Source organism: Xiphophorus hellerii, chromosome 18 (genome assembly GCF_003331165.1).
Source record: "Xiphophorus hellerii strain 12219 chromosome 18, Xiphophorus_hellerii-4.1, whole genome shotgun sequence".
In the NCBI taxonomy this organism is placed as follows: Eukaryota; Metazoa; Chordata; class Actinopteri; order Cyprinodontiformes; family Poeciliidae; genus Xiphophorus; species Xiphophorus hellerii.
In genome coordinates this window covers 19600878-19623645 of record NC_045689.1, presented here as the reverse complement: position 1 = coordinate 19623645, position 22768 = coordinate 19600878, and the positions used below count along the sequence as shown (strand labels likewise).

The 22768-nt window shown below is 36.5% G+C and overlaps 1 protein-coding gene across 2 annotated transcripts in view; it reads left to right on the top strand.

The window, feature by feature from the left end:
- Positions 1–22768, top strand: part of pdgfd (platelet derived growth factor d) — a 70860-nt gene that overhangs the window by 32248 nt on the left and 15844 nt on the right. For both annotated transcript variants that reach the window (XM_032546076.1, XM_032546074.1), the window contains exons 2-5: positions 8373–8562; positions 12530–12707; positions 19547–19585; positions 21492–21699. In XM_032546076.1, coding sequence (XP_032401967.1) covers positions 8373–8562; positions 12530–12707; positions 19547–19585; positions 21492–21699 — 615 coding nt within the window. The remainder of the gene's footprint in view (positions 1–8372; positions 8563–12529; positions 12708–19546; positions 19586–21491; positions 21700–22768) is intronic.

The following is a 22768-nucleotide window of genomic DNA, read 5'->3' as shown; positions in this document are numbered from 1 at the left end:
AAAATAAATGTTTTCTAATAATTTAGCAAAATGTTACAGTAGCACCACACAGTCCTTAATACATTTTCTGTTGTGGAAATGTAAAACTATGACATTTGAGCAATAGCTTAGACTCTGTGGAAGGATGTTAACACTAAATTATTATGTCCCTTGGCACCCATTTGTCAAGAATGACATCAAAGGAAATGGACCATGCAGCACTGCTTTCAATAGAGATTACTCCTAACTTGGTCAGGCCTGTATTCATCTCTGCTAAGTCACATGGTCAAATGGGTATTTTTAATAGTTTTAAGCAAATAACAGATGTTGCTAATGCACTTTTAAAGAATAAATATTTAATATTGTGTCACTTGGGATTATGTCACTGTTCCTAGTCTTCCACTTAATATTACATCGACCTGTTGCTTTCATCTGTCCTAATTCTTTCTCTGTCTTATTTCTGTCCATCCTCACAGCTGAGAGATATGAACTTTGTGTAAAGTATGTTAAAAATATGCAGCAATTAACCACATAAAAACATGACACTTTAAATTAGATTTGTTTTAGATTACACACTGCATCTGATCAGACTTATTAGGTCCATCACAACTATGAAGTATCTTGCAGTGTTAAATTGAGTGACAACATTTAAACTCAAGTTTATCACTTCAAATACCAACATGTGTTTTATGATTCATCATCTAGTTAAACAAATGATTACAAGAACCACAAATAAACCACTTTATTTTTCTTGTCGTGATCATATAGCAAATACAGGACACAGATGCAGGGCAACAGGGACTTTTCACTTTTCTATTAGTAACTAATGCCAACCTGTGTGGCTTATACAGTAACCTGTAACCAGTAACTACTGTTTGTCAACCACTTTGAAAAGCTTTTTTAAAATTTCCTATGATATATTTATCTTTTTCCCTGTTGTGTTTTTGTGCCCATGAGAGCTTTCTTTTCTGCTTCTCCATCTCTAGCTCTGTCATCTAATGACAACACGATTCAAATGAAAAAAAAATTGCACCACAGTGTGTTCTCAAAGGGTTGCACACTTGCGTGTGTTGGTGTGTGTATGTGAGGAAATGACAGGAGGGAAGGAGGGGAAGGAGCAGGGAGGCACCTAATCCATGCCATATCTCTGATATCGATCATATCATTTACACTTGCACAAACAGCTCTTAAATACAGAAAATGCTGACTAGAAATATTTTTTCCTCCTTTGCTTTGTTGCTATTCATCACCCCTATGTTCACCAGCTAGCTCACATAACCCTATTTATAATGTGTGTCAGTATGTCATTCATGAATATTGTGTGAAAGAAGATCTCAGTAGTTATAATCATTTATCATTAATTTAGCCTATTTAATAACTTTATACATTTGCTAAACTAGCAAGCTGCCATTAGCCTACTGTGTGCATTGTTCTAGTGTTTCTCTGTGTGTTGTCTCTTGCATGTGTGCTTGCATATTGATAATTATTTTAACTTATAATTCAAAAATATTGTATGTTTTCTCAGCCAATATATGGCTGCAAGATATACAGCTGAAATGGTCCTACACACAGACTCTTGCACTCCCCCCCCCACACACACAAAATAGATATTGATATTGTTCTATTGCTGTTGTGCAGTTTTTCTTCCAACTTTCAGAATGTCTCAAGTGTTTTAAAAATGTTAAATATGTTAAAAATACAATTATTTATATAAAACCTTGAAATCATTAAATGAACTCAAATATTATACAAAATATATTACAAATGAATGACCGAAACCAAAATGACAAAAGTAACCGCGAAACATATTGATTCTAAAATGGATCATTCTTGTCACACTTATGGAAGAGTGTAGTGTCCTGTGACTCAGGCATAAGGGTTAAGTAAACTATAGGGGAAAATGCAGTGAAAATGGAGCAGGATGGAGACACTGAAGAACCAAAGGAAAAGTAGTTGCAAGCACATTTGGGGCGATATTTGATGCTGACCAAAGCTGACACCCCTCGGTATGCAGAGCACACTCCTGAACTGTGTGCATGTCTGTGTGTCTTTTTCTTCCTTTTTACATGCCTCTATGCTTTGTGAGCGTGACTGAAAAACATACAAGAAAATTTAAAGCTGATTTGTCATGAGAGAGTGGCAAAACAGTGGAGCCCGCATCAGCTCTGATAAGCAGCACAGCGATGCACATAGGCACACACACTTGAGATCCACTCACACATGCATTGAGCTAACATTTAGCCAGATGGAAAGGGCTTTGGTTATTTCTCATGGGTGGAAATACGCTGAGGGAGGAAGTAAAGACTCTCACATCTACAGCCAATGCACATTTACAACACGGAGCATATATAACACTGAACAGATGCTAATAGGGGTGTAACGATGCTTAAAAGTCACGAGACGAGACAAGGCACTATATTCAGTTCACAAGAATGAGACCGGACAAGATTTTAAAATAACTTTCAAGAAATGTCTTTGGCCTTTATTCTGCTTTTTATTGATTTTTGTCAAACTCACAAGCTGTCTTTCTTTTTTTGATCTCTTTTTATATTTTCAGACCTTAGCAGTCTTTCAACTATGCATAGTCTGCAGCACAACAGTTACCATTTCCAAGTTGCTATTGATATGATGTGCTGTGATTGTGATGTTGCTCAATGTACCCCAGAAACTTTGCCATTGGTTGTTATGGCTAACTCAGTGACACCAATCCTGTGTGGCGGAATGGAGCAAAACTATTGTGGAAAGCTTGTGAACCCAGGGCACTTTGACACAAATCACATAGTATACAAGTACATTTTTCCAAATAGTAAGGAAATATATGTGAAATATTGTCAAATGGTAATAAAAAAGTACTACAAAAAATGGTTTGTGGTTATCCTCACTGACCTAAATTATAAAAGGTTTAGTGTAATTTATATGTTAGACAGTGAGAAAGAAAAGGTTATCTGTCTTACAATAATGTTTATGTAAATGTCAGTGTTTAACTCTATGTGGTGAATTAAAAACTACTGTAATAGCAACTTAGGCTCCATTTGTCATTGAAACTGAAATAGCTTTCTGATTTATGGGTGTAATAACCTTGTCATACAAAATCTTGCAATATTGACAATTCATAATATTTCTTGATGAGGTGAGTTCTACCTCACTAGCAATTTGTGATCATCATGGCTTCGCCTGAGGAAATTGCAACAGAAGATCCCCCAACCACACTGAAATCATTTCTAAGAACATTGAACATTGCCTCGCAAACAACAGATGACTGGATGTATAGGCTGTGATTGTGAGGTACGTCACATCACAGTGCACATTATCGACAGAAGCAGAGAAATGTTAAATATTATGCTGCAGATAAGCATTATTGAAGCACTGTCCTAAGGTCTAAAGAGGTAAAAAGAAATCTAAAAAAAACAACAGTTTGTGAAGTCTGTTGAAAAAGTTATAAAAATGCCGACTATTGGCCGTCTTGTAGCATAAATTTAGTCTTCAAAGTTTTCTTGAAATCGATAAAATCTTGTCCTGTCTCTTTCTCAAGAACTAGACATGTACTGTATATTTTTTATTTCACATATTTTTCACTGTTCTGACCTGTTTCATCGGCATGAATGTCATGAAGAATGCAAACATCAAGATTCCACTATTTACCTATGGCGTTATTCACAATTGAAAGATGGGATTTTAAAAGCACTGTTGGCTTGTTTTTGGTTCAGAAAAGTTTAGTTTAAGAAGATGAAAGACAGACTGGATATGTTAGAAGATGAGAGACAGAAGAAATTGGGTTGCCTTGTTTTAGGCATTATCTTGTGGGAGTTTGTTCCTGAGTGGAAATGTATCAACTGTCAGTCAAGAAATAAAAATGTGTTTGGTCTGCACAGAACAGACACTTTTATTAAAAATGGCTGATGTTTAATATTGGGTAAATGTTTGCACCACTGTGACTTCAGCAAGTTCAACTCGTATTTCAACTAAATCAGAGTCTTGAGAGATTAATATCCTTTGTTATCAACTCCTTCAGTGTGACTTGCTGTACTCCAGCGTGAGAGCTATTTTTCAGCCTCTGATGCATCATGTTGCTGGGTGATTAGAGTGTGATTGGCACTTGGATCAGAAATAGATCTTGAAGCCACGGAGAACATCACACCCTGGCACTGGAGGTGGGAGAGCCAAGTTTAATTAGTGAGAAAATACCCACATAAAACCAACCTGACAAGCCTACATGCAAATCTGCACAAAGTATCATGAACTTTTCTCCTGAAACCTGGCACATCCACTCTTTCGTCTGCCCACCACACATACGGGTTTACCACACAGTCACGCATCATCATTGTCACAGTTACTTAAGTGTCAGATCAGGAGTCTTAAAGTCTAATTGCTGAAGTCAGATAATGTGTGTCGGTACATGTGAAAGAAAAACAAGAGAGAGTTGGTGTGCTTATATGTATTTAAGGTGTGAGTCAGACTCTAAGGAATAGAACAACACCAGATTTTCTGCAGCAGCAAACAAATTAACCTTTAGATAAGTTTTGAAGATATTAACTTTGTTTAGTTGAAGAACTGTGGTGTTTTCAAGTGTGGTTTAATGGAACTGATTTTCAAGTGTAGTTGCTTTACAAAAACTTGAGTATCTGTCTTTTTTACATTTTATCCTGCTACAAACATAAATTGCACGTTTTTAAGATTGTATGGGATAGAAAACACAAAGTGGTGCAGAAATGTCAAGTGGGAGTAAAATAAAACAGGTTTTTAAAGTTTTATTTTTTCAAACAGATCATCATCTGTATTTCTTTATGTTGTTATTTAATTTCAACTAGCACATCCTCACAATGAAACATGATGGTGGCAGCATGATGCTATGGGGGTGATTTTGTCTTCAGCTTGAAGTGGAAGAGGTTGATTAGAGGTCATGGGAACATGGATGGAGTTAAAGTGTAACTAACACCGCAGTGAAAGCATAACCTCGTCCCTGACAAACTTTGAAACATTCAAGCAAAGGCGGCGAAGCCAAGAGACAGTGAGGGGCATGGCTGAGTGAAGGGATGAGCAGAGGGGGTAAGCAGGGCTGTGGTCAGGACTTTTGCTTACTTTGTTACTATATTTAGAAACCTTAATATATACCAATAAGTGATAAATTAAGCTTCTTTTTCCTGTGTTGATAAGAGACTTATTACACAGAAATATATAGATGGAACATAAAGATAGAACTCTAAATAGCCTATTTAGATGGTTTATCAGCAAAGAATTGATTTGGAGGTTAGTTACACTTTAAATACTGGATGGTTATGGAAGAAAACCTGTAAGAGGCAGCTAAAGTGAAAAGAGACTCACCTTCAAGCAGGACAACAACTTGAAACATGCAGCCAGAGATAGAAAGGAATGGTTTAAATCAAAGTATAAATATGCTAGAAGGACCTTGTCAAAGCCCAGACGCAAATCCATTTAAAATTTGTGAAAAGAATTAAAAATCCATCTTCAAATATTATTATCTAATGTGACTGAGCTTGAATTTGTCTGCAAGGAAAAATTATGGCGTCACATTCCTGCCAAAAACCCTGAGGATTGTATTAAGCAATCACAATATTAATTAAGAGAGCACATAGCTCTTATCGTGGCCACATTTATTAACTGAGAGCACATAGCTCTGGCCAAGTCCAGTCCTGGCTGTCACCGCATTTGAGCGTAAAATCCAGCCAATCAGATCAATCAGAAGAATCACTGCCTGCAGATGACAAATACGACCACTAAACAGAGAGTGCAATTTTCTGGCAAGAGCGAACAGATGGTTGGAGGGAGCATATTTTACTGCTCGATGATTATGTCCAAAATTAATGGGACCATTCCTTATTTTCATTCATAATATGATTAAAAGATCAGGTATTAGCATCTGGAATAATGACGAAAGGCCCAAAATCCAAAGACATACATTTAAAAAAAATTATTTTCTCTTATGAAAGTAAGCTATTATCATTTTTATTGCAAAAAAAAATCATAATAAAATCATAATAAAAAATCTTCCTGTAAAGACTAGACATCTTTACAGGAAGATGTCTAGTCATGTGAGGAACGAGACATTAAGGCAGAATGTTAACAAGAACTATGCTTCTCAGGGTTTTAGGCAGGGAAGTGATGCCATATTCCAGTCTTTAAATGTTCAAAGTTGGCAGCAATATAACCAAAGATTTAGGATAAACTGCTCAAGGCAACAAAACCACATCAAAATACAAGCAATAACCAATAAACTTTAAAATATTTACAGTGTAAAATTGTTGGCATTATGTATCCGTCCGTCCGTTCGTCAGTCTGTCCATCCTCACGGATTTCATTAGACTTTCCTTACTGATTGCATTTTGCTTTTTCCCTGTCATTTATAAAATAACATGATATATTGAAGGTGCCAAAGCATACCATATGTGGATTTTTCTTTGTAGCATTAACCAAGTAACAAGGAATTACACGCATGAGTAAGCCAAGTAATGGGTTACTTTCTGTTTGACACTAATGCTTTCTTGTCTTCCCCTATTTTTTGAATTGGTTTTGTACATCACCTCTCTGAAGCCAACTGGTTTTACGCTAAACTGGAACTAAATAGTTTTTATTAAAGTATTTTCCAATAAAACCAACAAAGGCAGTCTGAAAACCAAATTTGGGAATATAAAATAATATATACTTTAATTTCTTATTTATCCAAGGGTCAATAATACGACTTTGTAGCAGCAGCCGAAAGGTGCCGTATGAATTGCTTTGCACAGTTTTTCGTCTTGAACTATTTGTCTTCTTTTTAATATGCTCATAAATAAATTCATACCACTGATGGTTAAAGTCACTAGGAACACACAGAGAAACTGCAGTTGTAGTTTTACAAGGATTACATGTTTACCTTTTATGATGCCCTCTATAATATCACAATGCTAACAATTGTGATATTACTGACAATGCTGGTTGCAATTGATGCATCTCACTCTTTTCTTTCTGGTTTGTCATATCACTCTTGAGAAGGCTTTGAATCCTGGCCAATGCCATCTACAACAGGGGTGATCATCAAGAGAAATGAGAGTACCCAACTGGCTAATATAACAACAGTACGCAGAAAGTGAACGCATTATATTTAGATAGTACCAAAAAATTAGTGGATTATACATATAGCATCTAAGCTATGTACTATGTATGTTTTTAAATATGTACACATACACTGCGGTCTTGATTGAAGTTCTATATGTTGTGCAGCTCTAGCTTATGACCTGAACAATACCCAAGCAGTCCTTGCATGACACAGATTATGTGGAGCATAAAATAACCTTTCTGCTTGCAACAGCAACGTGTGTGTTAACCATAATGACTTTTGTAAGCTGTGCTGAATTCCCTTTAGACATTAGTGAGTGAAATTCTCTGATACATAAGCACTTTCATGACTGAAGGGAGCCTCACAGTGAAGCGTCTGATCAACAGAGTGTAAAAATTCTTTTACAAACAAATTCATCTTCATCACGCATGCTCACATACACTGACACGTCCACACACACACACACACACACACCCCGATGCACACACCCACACACCCCGTCAGAAGGTCAGGATTTGTGCTGAACTGGGCTGACAGGGCGATATTTTCTGACTGCTGTGTGGGGTTTTTTCTGCAGGAGAGCTGAATCCGTAATCAAGGTGCCGCAGCATGCACCCCTGAGAGATGATGATGAAGCTTCAGCCTTCTCATCTACCTCTTTGCTGCAAACTTTGCCTAAATTTTACTCCTGTCCCACCACTCAAGTTCCTCTCTTAGTGTATTTTTCTACTCATCGTAGCTATTCTGGTTATCTTCTGATTCTCTGATATGTTGATCCAAAACATAAGCACCTAAAGTTGCAGTTCATTGGAGAAACAACATGTCATACTATAGTTATATAGCTGTGTGCTGGGGTGGGTGGGTGCATGTGAAAGTTTTGTGTATAAGAACACAGTTTTGTGGGCAATTGATTTTTGAAGAATGAAGTACTGTATATGTGTATCAGAAAACACATGACAGATAATAATCTTCTTAAAGCTCCTAACAAGTCTTTTTACAAGACACACTGTTCATTGAGGTTAAATTAAAACTTATTTTTTACTTGTTTTCTGGTTTCTATGGAAGATTAGCATACATAGAGTAAGTGTAATGTTTAAGTTATGAAATCACTTAAAAGCTCTGACACAGTCATTATTGTATTCATGTATCATATATTCTTCGTCACATTATTCTTTTCTCTTTTTTTGCATGTTTTAGCTTTCTCTGCTGATGTTTGCTAAAATCCAATATTTTGTTTCTGTTTGTGTGACTATTTGCTCTGAATGCGGATGTGTCTGTAAAATGGATAAACTTACTCATCAGTTGTAACCACTAACAGACAGCAATCACCCTACCACAGACTTGTACCACAAGGACGAAAACATCACGGTGACTCCAGCGGGTGGCGTCATCTTCAGCCCAAACTACCCCAAAGCTTATCCCCGCAACCTGTGTCTGTCATGGAAACTGCTAGCACCACCTGGGAGCCTCATCCACCTTCAGTTTGATGAACAGTTCCACCTGGAGGAGCCTGTGAATGGAAAGTGCAGGTAAAACACAAGATTAAAGAAGACAGAGAGAACAGATGGAGATGGTGGGGATGGAATTCAGATTATATGATTACGACAGATAATATGGAAAGACAAAGAGTAAGACATAATGTACCCTTAAAGAGAAAAGGAGAGAAAGACAAAGGAAGATTGAGATACTGAGGACAAACAGGAGGGAGCACTGATGCATCACGAGCATGTGTAATGGAGAAAAGTTGTCTGAAAGACAAAAGTGATTAAAAAGTTTGAGGCTGAGTAATGGAGAGAATGGCTTAAAGTAACACATCAAGGACAAGTAAAAATCTACTCTGTATAAAATGTCAATCTAAAAATTGAAACTCTTTCACATTTGGATTATTTCCTTGTGTAATTGTAATACCACTCCAATGACAGTTCTTTGTTGATAGGATGTGACAAATGTTTAGAGGGAAATTTTCCTTTTTTGGCAAAACCTTAAAGAGTTTGATGGTTGAACAAAAATATGCTTAATCCCAAAATGTAACTCAGCTGTCAGTGTAAGCGCCATAATGAAAGACAATCTTGCAGTCATAATAAAAGAGGAGGAGAAAATATCTGAGGCTCAGAAAAGGAGAAAAACTGTGTTGCTGAGTACTTTGGATTTTGATTTAACATTAGATATAACTACTGTGTACATAGAAGCGAGTGAGTTTTAATTACTTTTCATCATTTTGTGTTTTAGCTTGATGGCTTGAAAAATGGCTGTGAAATTGTCAGATTAGTGTAAAATTTAGGATGTACAGTACAGACCAAAAGTTTGGACACAACTGTGTGTCCAAACTTTTGGTCTGTACTCAGTTCAGACCAAAAGTCTGAACTGAGTACTTTTGGTACAGACCAAAAGTACAACTTTTGGTCTGTACTGTATATTTTTAATGTTCATGTGTTTGATTTCCTGATATTTGCTTAAAACAACAAACTCAAATTGGATACTCATATGATTCAGTTTGACTTTGACTTCTAATCTAAAACAGACAGAAGATTTTACTATTGGCTAAAGATGTCTCCTCAGAACTTTGGTCCATTACACAAAACAATTTGAAGAACATATAAAAGCTACAGTGCATTTTAGTCCACTGGCTAAAGAAACAATATATACAGTATATATTTGTAGATTTGTGGCCAAATGCTGCAGTGGACAAACATAATCTAGAGATGTGTCCACAGCAGGAGCAGCAGTCCAGTAATTAAGACTAGAGCTTTAAGTCCAATATACTTGTGATTTATTTCTATCTACTTGGCTACTTTCCAGCTTATCTGTAAAAAGTGCCTTGAAAAAAGTATTTATATTCCTTGAACTTTAATTTTTGAAATACCTTAGCCCACTAAACAGTATTTTTTAATGCAAATGTTTTAAGTAGATGTTGTGGGCTGAGCTTCCAAATAAAAAAGGAAAATGTTCACCTTACCAGTAATAACAGCATTTTTTATCTAATAGAGGTAAAAACATTGTGTGTTTCTCTGTCAACAGCAAGGAGTTCTCCATGTTGAACTACAGCAGCTTTAGTTTAATCTAAAACCAATTGTAATTTTTACTTTTTCTCATGGAAGGGTCTCCATAGTTCCTTTCATTGTTTGCCACTCAGGATGGCCGACAGGTTCTGATTGTGACGTCGTTGCAAACTCCCTTTTTAGAACGAATCACATTAATTAAACTTTGGTTGGCTTTAGTTTTCTGCAGAGTTCCTGCTTGATGTCAATTGCACCAGTGACAACAATGTGAAATGATGTGCTGGACTTCCTTATCCAAACGCAGCAGTTTCTTTACTAACACAATATTTCAACAAGTGTTTATGGAGCTTTGAGAGCACAATAAGATTGGCCCTGTAGTTTCATACCAATATTTTCAATAGCTTTTCTCACACTTATGATATGGTACTTCAGTCAAAACACCACGTGGTACATTGACTTATAAGAACTGACATTACAACACACAAACACAGCATGTATAAAAACAACCAACCAGTTAAAATGGGAAATACTTGACCACTTATATTTAAGTGGTCAAGTGTTATAATATATCTACATTTCCTTTAAGTGATGAATGAATAAAATCCTTAACATAATCATAGCTATAATCTTGGTGATAGATTTTATAATGTCTGTTGTGTGTTGCAGCATTTTTGGTCAAGGTCTGGTCTTTCACTAATATCTCTATGGACTGTATTTTATCCACTCGGATCTAGATTTGTTTGGTTTAGGTCATTATCCTTTTGTATCACAAAGTTGTAGTTGTCATTTGCATTTGTTTAAAATCAGCTTATTTGTGACTTAATGACTGCAAGGAATTTGTCCTCTCACTAAAGGAAAAGCAAATAAAATTAAAGCTTTACTAGTTTTCAGAAAGAGACTTTCCCAGAATATTACACGTTTTAATCTTTCAGCAAACCTGAAAGGGAATTCCTTCATACAAAAAAGAAATAACAATGGTCCACTTCGTACTCATAATTAAAAACTATCTTACTGTCATTTGTATAGTGACAGGCAGGAGCATTTCTATCCAAAACCAACAATTGCTTTTTCCAATTTTGCAATTTATTACCATATCTGAATGCTCCAAATAGTCACACTGCTAAAATACATACTTTATACTAAAGAGGAGGTTGCACTTACTTATGATCAATCCACAGAGTCAGGGTTTGGGGTACAGAAGTAGGTTAAAAATGAACTTTTTTTCATTTTGAGTTTTAAGATTTTGTTCTAGTGATGCAAATGCAATGTTGTTATTATTTATGGTTTTTCTGACACTTTGCTTATCTCCTGTTATGATTTAGTTAGGGTTAAAAATGAATTCCTGTTAGATCTATTTGACACAGAATTAACTTTCACTTTACAGTGCAAATAGGGAGCTATATTGTTGTTTGGATCGCACGTGCAATTACAGTCCGTCAGTACTCGTTTTTTTAAAGAAACTTCAGAATAAGAAAATTTGTTGTTTATTCTATTCTATTCAAATGGTTAAGTCAAATTAAATTAAATGACTATTTCTGTAGTTTTAAAAGTGCAAGAAAATATTGACTAGACACATCTTTCCTCATCGGTAATTATGAGACTTATAGTTGTAATGCAGTAGTAAGAACACTGTTTCTATCAGGCATGATCAGGCATAACATTGTGACCACCTGGCCCCCGAATGTTTGCTTTGGTATCTTGATGTTAGCAACACACCCTTAAAGCCCATAAAGTTGTGTTTTGGGACCCTCATGGATCAGACCTTAACTGGATTAAGATTTGCCGAATTTTGAGGCTAATCTAACTAATTTATTTCTGAACCAGTTTTGCTTTATGTCACGCCACGTTATCCTTCCTGGAAAAGCCCACAATTATAGTGGAATATCATTCCCATGAAAAGGGAATGATATCCCTTAGCGCTGTTCTGCAACACCGCTAGGGTATGTGGTATGTGTCAAGATAGCATCCTCCTGTGCTATCTTGAACTGGATGACATAAAGTTTCCTGGCAGAACATTGCCCAAAGCATAACTCTGCCTTTCTTCCCAAGTAAATCTTGGTGCCATTTGTTCTCCGGGTCAGCAATGCACAACCCTCCGGCCGTCCACATGATGTGAAAGAAATGGTGATTCATCAGACCAAGCCACCTTTTCCCATTGCTTTGGGCTCCAGTTTTGACTGAGATGCACCGTGCTTTATGGGACTTTTCCAGCAGAATCATCTTAGTGTTGTTAAGACAGTGTCTTAATGTAATGCCATGGAGGTCTCTATATATTTATGAATGCATCACTTCAGGATTAATTATCACATCTTGTACTATTTTTTTAGTCAAACAATATAAAATTTTATACAATATCAAAATTAATGAAGTAAATCATCATTCTATGCATAAACACAGCTATTGGTCTTTTTTGTGTTTATCCCATAACTTTTTTCCATCTGCTGCCATGAATTGATCTGTTTATACATTTTTATCTTTCCTTTTTTTGTTATTTCAGTTATGACTTTGTTGAAGTGGAGGAAAAATCACAGACCAGCATTATAAAGTGGGGTCGTTGGTGTGGGCAGAAGGCACCCTCCAGTCTGACTTCAAAATCCAACTCACTCAGAATCATCTTCAATTCAGACGATTACTTTGTGGCGAAGCCAGGATTCAAAATCTACTACTCACTGCTGGTAAGGAAGCCTCACATGTTGCAGTTGCAATTATTAGAGACACACAAATATGTTTTTAATTTAACATGTTTGTCTTTAAGCACTTACGACTGAATTTGACAGTAAACAAAACGATGAAATGAAGTGCAATAAGATATGGTACCACAGTGGTCATAGCAAAGCTTTCTGTAAAATACAAAGCTGTAACATGTAGCTAAGCCTTTCCTATCCATCCATTTGACAGAAGAGGAGAAATCGAGAGAAATAGGACAGGACATTGGGAGGATGCAAAACTGTTCTCTTAGAGGCTGTCAAATGAATGGATAAGGTGATTTGCTTTGTCATTTTGTCAGAAAGCCCAAAGAACAAAGAGAGAGGCTCTGAATTTAAGATGTTACTCTGCTCTGTAATCAACGGGCTAAAGGGGAAGAGCGAACAGCAGAAAGTCAAAGAGGCATTAAAGAAGGTTCCTAGTAAAAGCTAAAAAAGAGGAAGAGATGAAGAGCTCCTGGCTCTGTCGATTATCTGAGAAGAAAGAGTCATGAGAAGAAATAAAAGTCAAGACAAACCAAAAAGAAAGAGAAAGCATTTTTATTTGTTCATGAACCTTCATTTGTGGTGTCATTTTTGTACTTTACTGAGTGAATATGAAATTTAATAAAAACCCTTCGATGTTGCTCTTGCAACAATTTGTCCTTTTAGGAAACAGATATAAGATAAATATTTAAGCTACATGCATTCAAATTGACTACAATCACTTTTAACAATTCCTAAAAGTAAATTATATATATATATATATATCATGTACACAAACACACACTAAATGAATTTTATAATATAGAAAATATTATGATGTACAGATCTGTATTTATGGTATTCTTATCATAAACCTAGTACATCTACAAAGAATTTAACTCCTCCAGGTTACAGTTTGGTTGATGTTTTCACTGGTTTATGAGAATGATATAATTTTTTCTTTTAACATAACAGTTTGCTAAGCCTGCTTTCTGAAACAGGGCCATGGTCTGTCTATTTGCCCCTTCATCTATAACAACAAAAGGTAAACAATTGGCTTTCTGTGGCCCACATCTCGTTTTACCAAAAAATATCCAAACAGTAAAAGTTCAAATTGCCAAGCAGCCTCTGAAGTCTAGCCCCCTGCTGCAGCTACCTGAATGAACTGCTGACATGCCTCTGGTTTCATTTTAAAATGCTTCTTCTAACTTTCCTGTTTTCTCTGGCTTCATTTTTTAACACCTCTTTGATCCCAATACTTTGAGTCCTCTTTCCTCAACAGCGGCTTTGATACAGAGGAGTGTTGTTGTCAGTGCAGCCTGTTAGTGTTCAGGTATGGTGCGCTCTCACTCTCACTGAAAGAATGTCAGAATTTTATTTTCCAACCAGTCTGTCACCAGTCAGGTCCAGTCAAACTGAAAACTCTTTGAGTCTGGTCACCACCCAATTTCACTGCGCTTAATATTCATGATTAAGCTGCAGTGCAGTTCAGCACACACTGAAATTATAACACATGTCTTTTAGATTAACATTGAGGACAAAATATTATATCAAAATGAAATTTTAGAGCAGATATAAAACATGTCATAACAGACAATTATTTTATTCCTCTATTTTTCCAGAATAATCTAAAGTATTAGGATGTTTTACAGCAGCTTAGGACTACTGATGACATTTAGCTTTTGTGTCATTGTATATTTCCATTAGAGCATAATGCAGATGTGTTAATACACACCATTCTAAATAAAGACCCTCACTTAAATTTAAAGTTGCTTCCTAAACAACAGCTACTCTAACTTTATCCTGAAACTACTGAAGTGTGTGGATTTTACCACACTTCACTTGCTTTGTAGTGGTGCTACATAGTATTTTTTGCTGTGTGGAAGGACTATTTGGAAGGATCTGGTCTGTCTGAAGCTTTATAGTAACAAGAAAAAGATATTTTAAGCTGTCTGACTCTGTAGACCTTTGCTAACTTTAAACCAGTCAGCATTTTTCTCATAAATATTTTACTAACAAGCTACAAAAAAACAAACTTTGTTTAGTTTGCTTTTTAATGAGTTTATAGGAATTCCTATATTTTCTGAATTACCATAGTTCTTAACTTTCCGGATGGTAAGGTGGATGCACCTCGGTACAGTCATGTCCCAGGCCTGTCCCAGCTGGTAGTTGGTGAGAAGCAGATTATATGTTGGAAACTAACTTGTGAATCACAGGACTAATGCTGAGAGTCAGACAACGACTCAGGCTCGCTTTCTAATCTGCAGTCACCAATTAACTGCGTCACTTATGAATCTGGACTGTGGGAAGAACCACCTGGAGAAGACCACCTGCAGAAATTCAAAGTCTAAAATAGACTCCAGTCAACCAGCTGGGTATACCCTCAACTATCTTGCGCTGAGTGCTACCTTTCAGTCTGTAATGATGACAGGGAAATGTGAAAGCCTCCCATGATGAAGTTCTGACCTAAATATACCTACTTACTTCCTCTGCCACTGTGTAAACCACAAATAACTTTCTTATCTACCCCTCTCAGAGTCTTACAGCTTTTTTCCCCCTTCCTCCCTCATTTTTTGCAATCTCTCCTCTGGTCAAATAATCACAACCCTTTGCATTACGAACAGAAACCAATTCTTGAGGCCCTTCTCATTAGATTAGTTTTACCCAATTTTTAAAGAGCTCCTGCGTTTGAGTGTGAGTGTTGCATCTTTCTATCTTTAACAGACATGCACGCACTCACACACATAAATCCCCTCAAGCTAGACTGGAGCTCTGCGTGTGGCTTAATTTAGTAGGTCTAATTTGTTCTCTTCAGACCTGTCGAACAGATAAGGAGAAGGAGAGGAGGCACAAAAAAAAGTGTGAAGGAAGGAGAGTTAGAGGGAGAGAATGAGGAGACGCAGTACTGGAAGGGGAGAACAGGTGTCTGAGATGCTATCAGGATGTCAGCTAATGACTAAAACAAGCCAAACTGCGAGAGACAATGAGAAAACTGGCAAGAAAGCCAGTCGTGAGGTACTGGGCTATGTGGAATAAATTGGTGTGGACCTGATAAAACAAACATCCATATAGGAAACTAAAACAAAGACACCATATAGAGAGGAATGAAGGCAAAAATGGAGATCCAGAAAGAAACTTAAGATCAGTCCTATCATTAAACTACAGCTATTCCGATTGGGAAGATTTTCCTTCGCTGCTGCTTACCCATTGCTCCTCACTGACCTCCAGCTTTCTGAAAGAAGACTTAAACCCTTTTCTTTTACTAAAAAATGACAAAATTGACTGTTCAGAAGCACTTTTGTCACAATAAACATGTACAGCTTTGATTTGGAAACTAAACGTGTATTACTTTAGTAAGGCAACAATGTTTTAAATTTAGTTAGACAAGCTGCAAGCACCATGTCTGGTCAAGCAACCAAAAGCAGGTTACTAAGTACTAATTAACTCAGTAAATAACCAGCTACATTGCTTTTCTTGGAGCAGTTTCCTATTTTTCTCATAATTTTTCAATATTTATGAAAGACTGCTCTGATAATACTCATTTACGTGTAATATGTCCCGTTTGATCTAGTAGTTCACCACACAAGCATTTATTGTGTCACAACAATACATGCATAACATTTCTTTAGATAAATCTCTTAAGGGATGTGCTGTGGTGGCGCAGGGGTTAAGCACAACCCACATATAGAGGCCTTAGTCCTCGACGCGGCTGTCGCAGGTTCGATTCCCGGCCTGGCGACCTTTGCCGCATGTCTTCCCCCTTCTGTCATTACCCTCTTTCCTGTCAATTCACTGTCAAATAAAGGTCACTAGAGCCAATAAAACCTTTAAAAAAAAAGATAAATCTCTTAAGAAAAATACTAAAACTGTTAGGTAGAAGTGTGCAAGTTCAGAAGTGTGACACTAAATCTAAAGGAAAGATGTATTGCTGCATGAGAATATTCTTTAGGTTATAACCTGAGAATAAGCTTCAGCTCAGGCATAGATGAAACAGCAGAGATGTGGTCAGTGTAATTTATCCTCTAACTTGAATGTCCTTCCAGCTGCTCATGCGTTGTAAAAGCTGATGGGGAAACGCATTCGCTTTCCTCGCTGTCTACCACATGCTTGATTCTCTGCTGTTTGAGTGTCCAATTGTACAAAATGGAGTTGAAAGGGGCACCTCCCTTACGTCCTTTCCACTAGGCTGCTACTGTAAATAAGAATCCATTCCCTCACCACCAGTGAATATGCCAAGGTACATTTTTTCTTTCAGTGAACCAAAGTATTAAAAGCAAAATTGAAAGCAGGACTGTCTGTTTCTCCCAGCAACAGTAATACATCATATAAAACAAAAGCGTGTTAAAATAACACAGGCTTTATGTTAACTCTCTAAGGGAATAATACGATGCTTCAGGTAGTTCCACAGGAAATCAGTAAGTTTGTTAACATCTGATCATGATAAAAAAGAAAACATTTTCTTTTAATTCAAGGGTGTCAACATAGAAATGGTCCCGTCTTTACCAGTATGTATATTTTTTTCTTCTAAATTTAACCTCAAGTTGAAGACATCCTGACATGTCGTTGTTTATGAAGTAAAGAAACATGAATAAGTAATTGCACCCTCAAAATGCTAGATACATACAAACTATGTAGAAATTTGTAGAATTTTAAGAGACTGTCTATTCTTACTAACGTCTACAATTAGAGTTACATTGAGCTACATCTTTTAGCTACTGCAGCTCAGAACAGTCTAATTGTGATTGTTTGGGAATTGCTGCATCTATAACATATCCAAGAGACATCCCTGTTAAATTGAAAAAACAAAACATAAATTTAATAAATTATCACTGAAGTTTTTTTTTTTTGCACTATCTGCTACAACTGAAAGAATATTTTTGTTTTTTTGATTAAAATAATGATAGCTTCCAGTGCTATATGGAATTTAAGATGTGTTGATATGGAGGAAGATCAGCATAGCCAGCTGCTGAAGAGGCGATTAAACCATAATAATTTTAACATAGATTTTTTTATCTTAAAATTGCATTCAGTAGGACCTATATTTACATAGGGAACAAAGATTTCTTTCTTTGTAATATTACCAGTGTGGTTGATTGAACCAGAAAATTGATCCAGAATTTGGTTCACATTCAGCATTTGGTTTTTGAAAAAAAAAAAAAAAAAAATAGACAAGAATGCTGTAAACATCTTCTTGAGTTAGTCGACTTCCCTGACCTTAGTGGTTCTTACATTGACTCAGATGTATTTCCTTTAGACTCATCCAAGAAATATTTTCTAATTGCCCATCCTTTGCTAAGTTTAGTTCTCCTTGATTGTAACTTTTAAGTAGATTTAGGCCATAAATTTAGAGATCCAAGTCACCGCAGAGTGAATAATAGTAGTGCTGACAATCTTATAGGAAACACTCTAACCTCAGTCACAACTACTTTGTACATCTATGTTTGTGAGTGCATTTCAAGCCACATACAAGAGTCTTTTAAAACAACCTCTGCACACTGACCACCTTTGATCTCAGCCCTATTACATCTACAGCTCACCCCAACACATGCAGCAGAACAAAGTGAGTGCGGGGTGTTCATTGGAGTGCATGGAGACAGATTTACTGTTCCACATTTATCAGTAAGGACATTTAGGACTTTATAAAGGAGACAGATCTAATAGCCAGTGCAACTTGATGTGCTTTGTGATTCCTTAAAGATGTCTATAAATGCAAGTATGCGAATGGGAATATTCAAAACAAACTTGGTCAACCGTGTCCAGAACAACACACTGTGACTGGAGTCTGATTTGTTTCTCCAACAATTGCACATATCTGCATAGATGTGCTATGACTAGGTTCTTTGGAAACCCTCTGCTGGCAGCCAGTCAGGCAGACACCTGGTTTTCCTGGAAAACATGTGAATGCTCCACCCAGTTCTTTGCAAGTTCTTTTTAAGGTCAAGTATGTAATAAAAAAAATAGAAAAGTAGAGGAGCACTGAACTGTTAGGTGGGAGGTCACTTCTTAAACAATCTGACTTTTCATTTTCTTTGATGTTAAAGACCTTCGGCTGACCTTTTGCTTTATGTATTTCAGCATGACTTACAGTAGCTTTAGTCCAGCTTACATGTGGACACTGAATAGTTAAGATGATTTGATTTAATGGGAAACTTAAGAAGAATGACTGACACATCTTTAAAACAAATGTGGTGGTGAACTGTCTATTTAAACTTCTGTTGATTTTTATCTTTTTAAGTCAGCCGCCAGTCAATGTTTTGACTTGTATTGAATATGCTGCTAGTTGGCATCAAAGTAAAAGAAATCATTGGAAAGTACAGCATTTTGATGGTGATTAGCTCAACAAAAAGCAAATCCCCTAGTCTTTCCTATGTCCAATTTGGAACTACAGCTAAGTTGGGTGTCATGTCATTCCTGGATAGATGTTTTGACATCTGGGTTAAATTAAACTTTGCGAAGCTGCTACTAGGATTTGTTCCTGGTCCTAGTCCTCCACTTAATTATTTTCTGGAGGTTTTCAAAATATTGTGCACCTCGCTTTTCTTTCTGATTAAAGAAAGACCATACACGTCTAAATGACGTGTATGGTCTGATGTTCTTAAAACTGTTATTTTCTTTGTATTTACTTTGGAAATGTTAACACCAAATTTATTTGCATACCACTAAAGCCAGCCCAAGTACCACCAGTCTTCCTTGATCCACTGTTTGAACTTTATATTGTACTAAAGCCAGAAAACATCAAAACAATCAATACACTAAGTGGGTCAGGCCTTTACAAATAATCCTCCAAATAATTATTTTAACTGACATTACATTTACTTTATCTTGTTCTGTTTTACATTTTCTAGGGTGACACCAATTGGGAAGCTGTCACTGAACTCATGTCGGTGAGTTATTACACTAGCAAATAGAAAGCTAAATAGAAAGGCTTGATTTTCCATTCATCCATCCATTTTCTAACACTCTTGTCCCTCTTGGGGTTGGGAGGGGTGCTGGTGTCTACCTCCAGCTAACGTTCCGGGCGAGAGGCGGGGTCACCCTGGACAGGTCGCCAGTCTGTCGCAGGGCAACACATAAGGCTTGATTTTGTTATAGTGATTTATGAAAAGACTAAATGCGTACTTTTGTATTTGTATTTTTAGTGGAAATTTTGAAGTTAGAAATTTATTTTATATATTCTGTTTTATGCTAGACTGATATTGCAATAAAAAAAATTATTTCCATAAAATGCTTTTGTATTTCACATAGTAAATGCATGCAGCTCAGCTACTTCCCAGGTACTTCACGCTGAGCCATTACCAAAAAAAGAAAGAAATTCATTAGACTTGCATTTATGTCATATTTTGTGACTAACACACACTCACACATTAAACATGGGGCATATACCATATTTATTATATTAGTGGTTTGAAATGTAGAGCCACGCTTACTTATTCTAAATTAACAGTGGGATATTTTTATGGATACATTACTTTCATTTATTGGTTCATGATGTTTTTTACTTGCATCTGTTTGCTTTGTAGACCTCTTAATAATTTCAATAATACAGCCATGCTAAAATTTGATTACACTCTCATTCAATTTTAAGGTGTTGCATCAAAAAATAATGCCTAATCTTCTAGTCTTTGTTAGGTTTTAAAAGAATTTGAAGAAACTTCAAATCAAAAACAGTTAATGGCCTGTTACACAGTGTTATGTATTTATTAAAAAATGAAATCACTGCAGGGACCATGTGTAAAACGCTACACCCTGGAAATGAATTTCTTGTAGAACCTCAGTCAGCAGCTATAACTTGCAGTAATTATCTTTTTCTTGACCTTTTCACTGCCTTGCCTCTTTGAGGAGGATTGTTTTTTGTGTTAATGAAAGCTACTACTTCTTCAAGATCAGTGGTAATGTATGTCCTTCTTAGCATTCTATTAAGTTGGACCTTAATTTTCCAGATCAGCAAACTGATAGAATTCCTTATTTTACAGAAGTGGGAACACTTGTTGATATTCAGTAAATTACCTGCAATGGATTGGCAAAACTAGCTGCATGCATTCACTTTTTAATTATTTTGTATTTACTAAAGCATTCAGACATTTATTAGATAAATAAGTAGATGCTAACAATAACCAGTGAAAGTCAAATAATTAGGTTTTTGCTATCTCTTGATTTATAAAACCTGATAAATGTATAAAGCTACCGTGCATCTCCTCCTAAGTCCATTTATGTAGCTGCTGCCAACTAAGCAGCAGATGTAAAATGTGGTCCATCCATTATAGCTATTTGTCCTTTTAAATTGATTATGCAAAGGCAGACATTTTTCAGGTGTTAGCCTCACATTCATAAAGTGCTACATCTTGATATAGTGGCTTTTAAAATTCCCTTTATAGTATTATCTTGAGTTGGGCGGATCTATTTCACATTTTAGAGAAAAAAATGGAGGAAGGCATAAGGTAGTGTGATTGATTTATGCCCACAAGGCCACTTAATTTAAGCTCTTACAGTAAATATTAACAAATGTTAAGTCCCAATGGAGTACTTCTGTTTTATTGTCATCTTTAATCAGGCCAACTCTCCCATATAACCTTTATAAATCATTTCATTACTTACCTTAGTCCTTTGAAACATGACTGCTTATGTCTCAGTCCCAGTCTACGTGAGCGTTTTACTGCCTTCTGTGGGTATTTCTTTGCTAATACTTAGTCCAAAAAATACCTTTTACTGAAAAGCATTTTAATTATGTTAGCTTTTTATTTTTAAATTTGAAAATTTTAGTTTTAATCTTTCCCCCTTTATTTATTGCAGGACATGAGTGCAAACGAGATGCCAGCCACAGAGGCTCCTCAGACACTGGAGGACTTGGATAGAACCATAGCTGCCTTTGACACTGTAGAGCAGCTTCTTCAGTCTTTGAGCCCAGATACTTGGAGACAAGATCTGGACAATATCTACACTCAAACATACATATATTATAGATCCAAGTCCTATCATCTGGCAAGCCGACAGAATAAAGGTAACAGTAACAACTCTGTGTTTTCCAAAATTTGTGAGACTTTAACTTTTAAGAGAAAAAAATTCAGAACCCGGTAATATGCAGAGGGAAAACTGTGTGATGTGCCGCGACATGTTCTACTCACCAGAGCAGAAACAGAGAAAAAAAGTTTAAAACATCAATTTCAATAGAAATACTTGAGTTCATGAAGAAACCACCCTCTCTTTTTAACAGTTGATAAACATATTCCCACTTTTTTGTCATTGGTTTCAGCCAAGAACATGAACGTTTGAAAGAAACACATGGTTACTTAACATTGCCATCACAGTGCAGTATTTTTATAGCACTTATCGACTACAGTACCTCTGACCCAGAGCCACAGTCTAGATCCACTGCGTAAAAAAAGACCTCAGCTCAGGTTTCTTTATGCAGCAAGAATGAATTTTAAAAAATCTGTGTTTGCTGTGCCCAGCTGGAGTACATTCATTTTACCTTAATGCAGTGTTTCTCAATTCCGGTCCTCAGGCCCCCCTGCCCTGCATGTTTTAGATGTTTCCCTTCTGCCACACACCTGGATTGAATCCGTGGGTGATTAACAGGCTTCTGCAGTACTTGATGCTGCAGAAGAGGTCATGCAATCATTTGGATCAGCTGTTCTAGAATAGAGACACATATAAAACATGCAGAGAAGGGGGGGCTGAGGACTGGAATTGAGAAGCACTGCTAATGTCAGATTTAGATTTTTTTCATTCTTACTGATCTGGAGATTAAAGTCTACTGTCCTAACTACAGGAAACTGCACAGGTGTCAAACTCCAGTCCTCAAGGGCCGGTGTCTTGCAGTTTTTAGATGTGCCACAGGTACAAAACACTGGAATGAAATGGCTTAATTACCTCCTCCTTGTGTAGATCAGTTCTCCAGAGCCTTGCTAATGACCGAATTCTTCTATTCAGGTGTGGTGCAGCAGAGACACATCTAAAAGTGTGCCTCTGCACCTAATAATTATTAGGTGAATAAATTGGATAGTCAGGAGGAGTATGTCAGTCATAGACACTTCAAGCATTCTGTATCGTGTGGTGAGTAGATCACC